This window comes from Capsicum annuum, unplaced genomic scaffold (assembly GCF_002878395.1).
Source record: "Capsicum annuum cultivar UCD-10X-F1 unplaced genomic scaffold, UCD10Xv1.1 ctg4993, whole genome shotgun sequence".
In the NCBI taxonomy this organism is placed as follows: domain Eukaryota; kingdom Viridiplantae; phylum Streptophyta; class Magnoliopsida; order Solanales; family Solanaceae; genus Capsicum; species Capsicum annuum.
The window spans coordinates 126,430-137,078 of record NW_025857759.1 but is presented as its reverse complement, the minus strand read 5'-3'; the positions used below and the strand labels follow the sequence as shown (position 1 = coordinate 137,078).

Genomic DNA, 10,649 nt, shown 5'->3' with positions numbered 1-10,649 from the left:
GGGTGTTAACTTCTGTAAATACTTTTTCTAGAAAAAGTGTGCATAGAAAATAATGTAATTAATTTAACACTGTATTTTATAATTTCACTGATATTTCCACCAATGTTTCATTTTATTTTATTCTAAAAACAGATGTTTACAATAATTGAATGAACGTGTTATGATTTTTTTTTTAATTTTTGTCATTATTTATAAAAGTGGATTAAATAAGTGGATGAATTAGACTTGATAATTTTTTTTATTAGTCCATAATAATTTTAACAGATTTTGTCTTCTACGATGAATTGTGACATAAGTGTCACATTGAGTAGTAAATCCATTCTTATTGTTTGTTGGTTCCTAATTTCAGAAATGGATGAACGGGGACAAACTCGAATCACTCCAAGTGGGAGTTCAGGATATCGAGCAAAGAGACAAAGTGGAAGAACATGTTGTCGAAGGGCATGTTTTTGAGGTCAACAGATCATACGAAATGGTGTTTCTAGTGCGACACAAAATCTGTTACAAAATGAAAGGGATATACAAAGGGAAAAAGAAAAGAAATTGAAAGAGTTCAAGTCTTTTAAGATATCACTCAATATTAGTGTTGCTAGTTTTATGCATTTGTTTGAGATAAAACGTGTAGAACTAGAAAACAATGTAGAAATCTCGGATTGGGAAGCGTTAGCTATTTTAGCAAATTCTCTCCGTGAACCTAGGGGTGAGAGATTAATTGATGTTTACCACGAGATTTGGCCTAGCGAGCCTTTTTGGGTGTACATAAGTCGTATTGAATATTTGTGGAATGACTTTTATTTTTAGATTGACTTGTAACATAAAGTTTTTATAAACTTTATATTAATATATTAAGTTGTTTATCTACTATTATATAAATTTTATTCATTTGTTTGAATTATAAACGACTTAGTTGAAAGCTATCATTTTAATGCACATTAAGAAATTAATTTCTAATTTTGGTGAAGTGTTTATTTAGTATATGATGATTGGATTCTTAAGTGTCCTTTCGATTATACACTAAACCTTTATGTGAAATGATTTACTTGAATGTGTAATTTTCATGCATAATTGATAATATACTTGCATAATTGTCTCTTAATAACAAACATGGCATCTAAAAGCATAATTCCTGACTTGAACAAAGGAGAAAAACTTAATGGAGACAACTACGACATTTGGAGTCGTAAGATGTGGTATGTACTAGAAGAGAAAAATGCTCTCGAAGGTATTAACCATGTCTTAAGTCTACCAGAAGAGGGCAATACTGCACAAAATAGTGAAGTTTATAAGTCTTGGAAAAAGGTTGATTCCATTGCACGTGGAATCATAGTAAGTTCTATGGTTGATGACCTCATACATGAGTGTGAGGAATTTCCTACTGCCAATGCCATCTGGGCACACTTGTGAGGAACATATGGGGGTACTTCAATTATCCGTCTGAGGCAGCTGACTATCAAGTTTGACACTTACAAGAAGCGTAATGATCAGAACATCAAACAATACCTTAGGGTGATGCTGAATATGATAGCTCAACTCAAAAGTATTGGTCATGTTCTGTCGGATGAGCAGCAGGTTCAGGTAGTGATCCGATCTCTTCCCAATAGTTGGGAACACCTGAAGGTCAACTTAACCCATAAGATAGCATCAAAACTTTTTCTGATGCTACACATCATGTTGAACTTGAAGATGAGCAGCTCGGTGCTGCTAAAGCTATTTATAATGACTTTATGGCTAAATCAAGTGGTAAGGACTTTTAGGATTCAATCGTAAGAAGAAGTGGAAAAAGAATGGGAAAGGTAAAGAGACCGAAGAAGGACCCTCTGAGAAAAATTACAAGCCAAACTTTAAAAAGAAGAAAAAGTTTTTCAAGAAGAAAGACAAGAGCAAGATAAAGTGCTACAATTGCCAAAATCTAGGGCATTTTTCTCGTGAATGTCCTGAAGGGAAAAAGGTAGCATTTCTAAACTCATCTCTAAGTGCTACATATGTTTCTCGCACTATTTTATTAACTAAATCTTATCCTATATGGATTGTAGACTCAGGAGCCACTGACCACGTGAGTCAAGATCGAGAAGCGTTTGTGGAGTTTCGTCGAGTTTCACCTGGATCAAGGTGGATCTATGTAGGAAATAATGCAAGACTTAAAGTTAAAGGGATTGGCACTTGCAAAGTAGATTTGCGTGAAGGCCGGTCTTTAATGTTGCATGGCGTCCTATATGCTCTAGAAATTTGAGAAACTTAGTGTTTGTGTCTGTTCTCTTAGATGTTGGTTTTAATTTGTTCTTTAGTCGTAATTATGTAAGAATTACTCTAGATAATGTTTTTTATGGTTTTGTACATTGCTATGACCGTTTTATTGTTTTAGATTGTAATCCTTCAACTTATGACTATTATATTGACCATTGTGTAATGTCATGTTATTCTAGTAATAATGATGTTGATATAATTACATGGCATGCTAGATTGGGTCACATAGGGCAAGACCAAATGAATAGATTGGCAAAGAAAGGACATCTAGGTTCTTTCTCCAAAATTGAAATGCCAACTTGTCAAAATTATCTTGCCGGAAAGATTACACGTAAACTATTTGGGAAGGCTAAAAGAGCCAAATTCCCATTGCAATTAATCTATTCTGATATATGTGGTCCAATGAATGTGAGGGCAACGATTGGGGCTTTATATTTCATTACATTTATTGACGATTTCACGCGCTTTGGTTATGTCTATTTGATATCTCATAAATCAGAAGCACTTAAATGCTTCAAAAGATATATGAATGAAGTTGAGAATCAATTAGACAAAAGTATAAAGACATTAAGAACCGATAGAGGTCGTGAATATTTGTCAAAACAGTTTGAAGAACTGTGTATTGAAAAAGGCATTATCAGACAATTGACTACTCCTTATACACCTCAAAAAAATGGTGTAGTCGAAAGAAAGAATAGAACATTATTAGATATGACAAGGTCCATGATGGCGTAGGCAAATTTACCAATCTCTTTCTGGGGAGATGCATTGTTAACTGGGTCCTACATATTGAATAAAGTGTCTTCTAAATCAGTAACTTCTACTCCATATGAATTATGGACTGGTAATAAACGGAACTTTAATGATCTACGACCTTGGGGTTGTACTGCATATATTAAAGATAATTTTGGTAAGTTTGGAAAACTAAGTCCAAAGGGAAAGAAGTGTATCTTTATAACATACTCTGAACACTCCAAAGGATATGTGTTCATTGGTGAATTGGAAGATGGAAGTACTACTGAAATTGAATCACGAGATGTCACATTTTTGGAAATGATTTTTCAAAAAGAAATGAAATAAAGGAAAATGAGCCTCTTTATGAAATGTGGAATTCAGATGATCAAATTATGTCACAAGATATGCTTGATAATTCTATTGATCAAGAAATAATTCCTGGTCCAAGTGGGAGTTGTGAATCCCAAAATCCTATTGAAGAATCTGAACTTCAATTACGTAAGAGTACCAGAAAAGGTGTGCCTAAACGATCTTATGAGATTGAGGATTATGTCTTTCTGGTATCTCCTACAGAATTGGATGAACCTAATTCTGTGACTGGGGCTTTATCGAGTCCTGAAAAAGATGAATGGATAAAAGAGATGAAAGAAGAATTAGAGTCTATGAAAACTAATAAAGTCTGGGATCTAGTTGACCTTCCTTCTAGACATAAATCTATTGGGAATAAATGGATTCTCAAAGTCAAATGCAAATCAGATGGACCAATAGAAAGGCATAAAACACGATTGGTGAAAAAAGGTTTAACTCAAGAAGCTGGAATAGATTATGAGGAAACTTTTTCGCCAGTTGTGAAATTTACCTCAATTCGATTGTTTTTAGCTATAGTTGCACGTTTAGATTTAGAATTACATCAAATGGATATGAAGACCACTTTTCTCAATGGAAAACTAAAAGAGGAAATCTACATGGAACAACCTATAGGTTTTATTGAAAAAGGCTAAGAAAGGAAGGTTTGTAAATTAAACATATCTATATATGGCCTTAAGCAGTCTTCAAGGCAGTGGTACCTGAGATTTCATAAGGAAGTGATTTCATTTGATTTCACCATGATCGATGAAGACCATTGCATCTATGTGAAAAAGTCCAATGAAATGTTTGTGATTCTTTCACTTTACGTGGATAATATTTTATTAGTTGAAAATAATTTGGAGTATGTAAAAACTGTTAAGTCATGGCTTTCAAAGTCATTTGGCATGAAAGATATGGGTGAAGCAAAACTATATATTAGGTGTTAAAATCCAAAGAGACCGTTCCAAGAAAATTTTGAGTTTATCTCAAGAAACATATATAATGGAAATTTTGGAACATTTTCAAATGAATAGTTGCAAATTCATGGATACTCCTATAGCAAGAGGTGAAACTTTAAGCGTTGAAATGTGTCCAAAGACGGAAAAAGAAAAAGAACATATGTCTCGAATACCATATTCCAGTGCAGTTGGGAGTTTGATGTACGCTATGATGTGTACTCGCCCAAACATTTGTTATGTCGTAGGTTTGGTTAGCAGGTATCAATCCAATCCCGGAAGAGATTATTGGAAAGCAGTAAAGAGAATTTTTCGATACCTGAAGGGTACTGCTGATTATTCACTATGCTATAGTGGATCCGATTTATCCATAAGAGGTTAAGCAGATGCTGATTGGGCTGGTGACCGGTATGATAGAAAATCAACTTTCGGTTATGCCTTCTTGCTAAATGGTGGTGCAATTTCGTGGAAAAGTAAGAAACAAACTTGTACAGCCCTGTCAACTATGGAATCAGAATTTGTGGCTTGTGCATCTGTAGTACAAGAAGCTGTTTGGTTGAAGAGATTCTTTGAGCATTTGAACGTCATAAAGAATTCTAAGGGTCCCATGATTGTATATTGTGACAGTCAAGCGGCTATCGCATAGACAAAGGATCCTAAATATCACATCAAGACCAAGCACATTGATATTAAGTATAACTTTATAAGAGACATAGTAGCAAGTGGAGAAATAAATTTACAATACATTCCTACACGAGAAATGATAGTTGATCCCTTTACTAAGGCGATACGTAGAGACTTGTTTGCGAAGCATGTTATGGCTCTAGGATTACGTAGGATATGATTCTGTTCATGTATTGTGGATGACTTGATTATAATTATTATCACTATAAGAATCTTGAATTTATATTCAATCTCATATGCACGTGAAAATATGTTGTATTATAATAGTGTGTCAAACAAGTCGCAAGATTGGCTCTCTCACATGAGCAATAGCCTCTTACGTCGAGAAACGTGAAGAAAAAAGTTCTGCCATAAGATAATGACTTATTTTGTAAAGCCAGATGTGTTTTTCTCTAAGAATATGGATTTAAGGATTATTAAAGAAAGAAACTCAGGTTAGACATTTAGTAGTGTCTAGACCTAGATCTATACGATGTTGAATGGCTGAAAGAATAATACACGCGCACCAATATAAGGTGATAACATTGTAGCGCGTGTTTCATACTACGTGTGCTTAGCGACCAATGGGTTAATGGAAGAATGAATCCCTGCTTATTCATTGTGTGAGACCCTCAAGGTTATTTTAACCTTTCATTGAAATACTCTTAGACCTTTAACTGTTTCTTAAAGTTTCGATCAGTGTTGCTACTTTAGCATGTTACTAATAGCCATGGGAGATTCAGCAATATGGTGTATGTCTAAGAAAGCAGCTGATTAGAACAGATAGATTTGAGTGGAAAGGAAAGACAATTAAAATAAATATTTTAACTTGTTTACACAAGCCGACTATTACACTAACAATATAAGAGTCAAGTGTAGCTGTGTATATAAAGTTAATCATGAACTCGAGTTCACCTTTTTAAAAGGATGAGGGATCGAATAAATAAGTACTGAAGTAGTAAATAAAGTCTGGGGTATTGTGAGTATTACAATCCTCATATTAGTAGAGAATTCTTTCCACATGTGATTGGATTCCTATATATAGCATGTAAAACCTCATAGGTAAAGCTCGTGATGCTCACAGGTCGCACAAACTGTTTGTCGTATGAATTAATGACTTGTTGATGTCGTACTGCTGCGGATCTTGTCCACCATGTGCGAAGTGGGAGATGTTAGATTATGGGTCATGGGTCGCCCATGTGGACCGACCCGACCCATTTTTATCTTTTGATTATCTGATAATAGAAAGAGGGAAAATGGATATTTGAATTATGGGAGGAACAGTTACAAAAAAAATTGTTCTGCCTCTCTTTATATTTCAAAAAATTCCATTCTTCTTGAAATTCAGAGTAGAGAGACAGTGAGACAAGAAAAATTAAAAATACAAAAAAATAAGAATATGGAAAAGCAGTGAATAATCAACGTCACACAAAAAGGCATTTTAGTTTGTGAATCTACTCTCCGTTTTCTTGAAAGATGAAGATTGACTTGGGACAATTGTATCAGTAGCAAATTCAACACTTCCGCTACAACAAATTAAGGTACATAAACTCTATTTTTATATCGAATTTGCTATCAAATTACATTATCTATCACTGTAACTAGATCTAATAAATAATCACAAACACACACACACACACCAAATACCCTAACACCCATAAACAATCACTATAGACTTTTTAAGCTTGTTTTTTTAAAAATATTTTGACCTTTTCAAGCGTTGTTGCTTTGCTTCGACGATTGTTTAGTTAGCCAAAGTATGTGTTGGGTGGTTGGTGGTTGCTCATGGCTAACGTCATCGAGTTGTGATGGTGACTCATCGAGGATCAGAGAATAAAAAAATGAGATATGTTTAAACGGAGATACAAAGTAGATTTGTTGAAGCTTCAACAAACGAGTGAAAGAATAAAAAGAGAAAAGATTTTCAGGTGGTGGTGGCCAATGAGGCTTTTGGTGATTTTGCTTTGACGATTGTTCAATTCATCGAAATGCTCGTTGGGTGGTTAGTATTTTCTCGTGGCTGGCTTTGTTGAAGTTGTGGTGGTGATTAATTATGGATCAATGAATAACAGAAAATGGGGACCTGTTTAAACGGACCTATGTCGTAGATTTGATGAAGTTTTAGTAGTGAGTAAGAGAACAAAATAGAAAAAGGGTTTTAGGTGGTGGTCGACGATGATTTTTCTAGTAGTTTTGCTGTGACAATTGTTTAATTTGTCTGAGTGGGTATTGAGTGGTTACTGGTTGGATTTGTCGAAGCTGTGGTGGTAACTCTTCGAGGATCGAAGAATAATGAAAACGAGGGCCTATTTGGGTGTGCGAAAATGAGAATGAAAAAGGAAAATATTTTTTATGGTAGTGGCTGGTGGATTTTCTAATGGTTTTGTTGGAGAGAATGGTGACAAAGAAAGAAAAAGAGAGAGTAGATCGTGTGGTCGTGAAAATTTTCAAATTTAACAAGAAATTCAAAAATCCTTTTGTTTTCTCCATTCTCCCTCCTCAAATCCTTCATTGTTTTCGAGAAATTCAGACACATGAAAAACACACACAATTATGAAACTCAGACACATAAAAATATACATGAAAAATTATAAAACTCAAATGCATAAAATTAGAAAGACGGAATACATATACAAGCCCCTAAACTATTTCACTTTTTCCGTACAGGCACCTCAATTAAACCAAGTACCTATTGAACCTTTTACTCCTTCACAAATGATTTTAATTGAGCCCAATTTATTGACGTGGCGAAAAAGTAAAATGCGCGTACTACACAAACCAATGACGTGGCAAAATGACAAATCAGACAACGACACGTGGAATTTTAACTTAAAATAATTATAAGAAAATTTTTAAATATAATTAAATTTAAATTTAAAAAAAAAAAACATTAACACCTCCCCCCACACCCCCGCCTATCCGATCCTCCCCCCACCCCCTATTTCCCCTCTTTCCTTCCAAATACACAGACATCATTTCCCTTCTTCACTTTTCTTCTTCCAAATACACAAACCCTATTTCCCTCTCCCCTTTCAATTGAGAAGGAAGAAAAAATGGCTTAACAAGAACGCCATCAGTTTCACTCCCTCCCATCTGCTCAAACATCTGCAATTCCTCATCGACCCTGTAACATTTGCATAAATGATTGATGAGAATCCCAAATGTCATAACATTTGGTTTAACTTTCTTTTCCTTCATCTCATTCATAAGCAAATTCATGTAAAAGGTGTCAGGCCTTATAGCATTTCCCACTTCAATAAAATTTGGTAATCAATTTAGTAAACCATACGTCATCCAAAAAACACCATGCTCAAAGAATCTCACAAGAAGTCCATCAATTTCCTCCACGCTTATCATTTTCTCAATCCAAATCCTCTTCCACACAGCGGACAAAACAATATCCATCGCAATATTGTTCAGAGGAACATCACTATCCCTTTTAAGCATTTCATCGAGCACCTTGAACCCACGATCAATATTCCCTCCACGAAGCAAACAATCTAACAAAAAATTAATTACACTCGTGTTTCTTGAATCTGGGTCTAGCTCTTTATACACCGATACCGCTTCCTCGAGCATTTTAGTTCGCCCAAAGCATCGTATAAGAAGTGTCACAACATTAATCAATAAAGGGATTTTCCCCTCTTTAGCAAAACAAAAAAAGTTCAAAAAGCTTACTAGGTACATCAGCTTTTTTTCATCACACATTGCTTATTCAAGAATAGCTTGAAATGTAAAGGAAAGAGAAGAAGAATTTGCTAACATTTGTTCGAGAAAATAAAGAAGAAGGGAAAATGAAGAAGAAGAAGAACAGTAGTTGAGGGGCAAGTATTTTTAAAAATAAAAAATATGAGAAATGAGATAATTAAGAAAAATAAAAAAGATAAAGAGATTAAAAAAAAAAGCTAAAATTTAATATTTGACACTCTTAAATTGAGTGCAGTGCATGCATTATGTCATATTAGCGCTACATCAACGATTGTGTTCAATTGATACGTTTTGTGAAGTAATGAAGGGTTCAATAAGTATCTTTCTTAATTGAGGTGCCTATACGAAAAAAGTGAAATAGTTAAGGGGTCTGTATATGCATTTAGCCAATTTGAAAACTTAGACACACAGATACATATATGATATATGTATCTAGAAGAGCGAGTTTAGTCGTACAAAATGCAATTTTGAAAACTACTATTTTAAACTAGTGGTTGAGAAGTAATTAGCTCTTATATTAGTGAATTTCTTACTATATACGCATTAAAAATTGTGGTGATATATACACCAAATTGACTAAAAAAAAACCTTGTCAATCATTTTTAAAAGATGTTTTTTATTTGATGTTATGTATAGTTAAAAACAAATTCTATTAAATACTAAAACTTATAAAACAAAAAATTAAAATCTAGTACGTAATAGTTGAACATGTTGAATTATGACCACATTTCAGCCTAATACTTTGTCTGGATAATAGTTTTCCATGATTTTATAATGTATAGTACTGTATGATATGGTGTTGTGCTATACAGTATAGCACAATATAATGCTTGGATGAATTATAACATTTGTTGGTTTCAACCAGTTGCTTCATTATTTACTATATTATCCCTAATTGCTCTGTGATTTACCATATTACCCCTAATTAATTATTATAAGTTATTTATTATTATAATTAATAATATTTTTTACCATATTACCTCTAATTAATTATTATAAGTCATTTATATATTAGAATTAATAATATTTAATTAAGAAATAGATATTTATGATGTTTGTTTCAGCTGCTTTAACCGTAATTTTGCTATAGCATTCCTAATTAATTATTATAAGTCATTTATGTATTAAAAAATTAATAATATTTAATTAAAAAAATAGATGACATGTCAGCTGCAGCTGCTTCAACAATAATTTTGCTAAATATAGCTCATAATTAATTATTATGAGTCATCTAAGTGTTAAAAGTTTAATAATATTTAAAAAATAAAATAAACATAAAATGATAAATTAACTTTTTATGAATTAAATTAAGTTGACCTCCTTCAACCGTTATTTTAGCGTATTAGCCCTAATTAATTATTATAAGTCATTTATATATTAAAAAATTCATAATATTTAATTAAAACATTAGTTTTGACATAACTGCTTCAAGAGCTGTGCCATGATTTTACTATATCACCCCTAATTAATTATTATAAGTAATTTATGTATTAGTATATTAATAATATTTAATTAAAATAAGAAAAATATGCATTTATGACATGTTTGTTGCAGTTGCTTCAACCATAATTTTACTAAATATCGCTCCTAATTAATTATGATGAGTCATCTAAGTATTAAAAAATAATAATATTTAATAAAATGATAAAATCGACAAATGATAAATTAACTCTTGATGTTTTAAATTAAGTTGGCGTCCTTCAACCTTGATTTTACTGTATCACTCCTAATTAATTATTGTAGGTCATTTATTATTAAAAAAAATAAGAATATTTAATTGAAAAGGAAAAATAGACATTTATGACATGTCTATTTCAACTGCTTCAATTGTAATTTTACTAAATACCGCTATTAATTAATCATCTAAGTATTAAAAAATTAATAATATTTAATAAAAAGATAAAATAGACATAAAATGATAAGCAGGTAGCAGATCGACGTGTTTGTCTGTGTTGCCTACTTAGATACTTCCTTTTATATTTGTTTATTTTACTT

General features: G+C 32.6%; 1 protein-coding gene and 1 pseudogene across 1 annotated transcript; one reads left to right on the top strand and one right to left on the bottom strand.

The window, feature by feature from the left end:
* The first annotated feature begins 1,104 nt into the window (after positions 1–1,104).
* On the top strand, positions 1,105–2,230 carry LOC124892715. The gene is made up of 4 exons (XM_047403933.1): positions 1,105–1,326; positions 1,444–1,575; positions 1,692–1,740; positions 2,034–2,230. The coding sequence occupies exons 1-4, from the start codon at positions 1,105–1,107 to the stop codon at positions 2,228–2,230; spliced, it is 600 nt and encodes a 199-aa protein (XP_047259889.1).
* A 5,701-nt stretch (positions 2,231–7,931) lies between these two features.
* LOC124892714 lies at positions 7,932–8,654 on the bottom strand (annotated as a pseudogene).
* Positions 8,655–10,649: the final 1,995 nt, after the last annotated feature.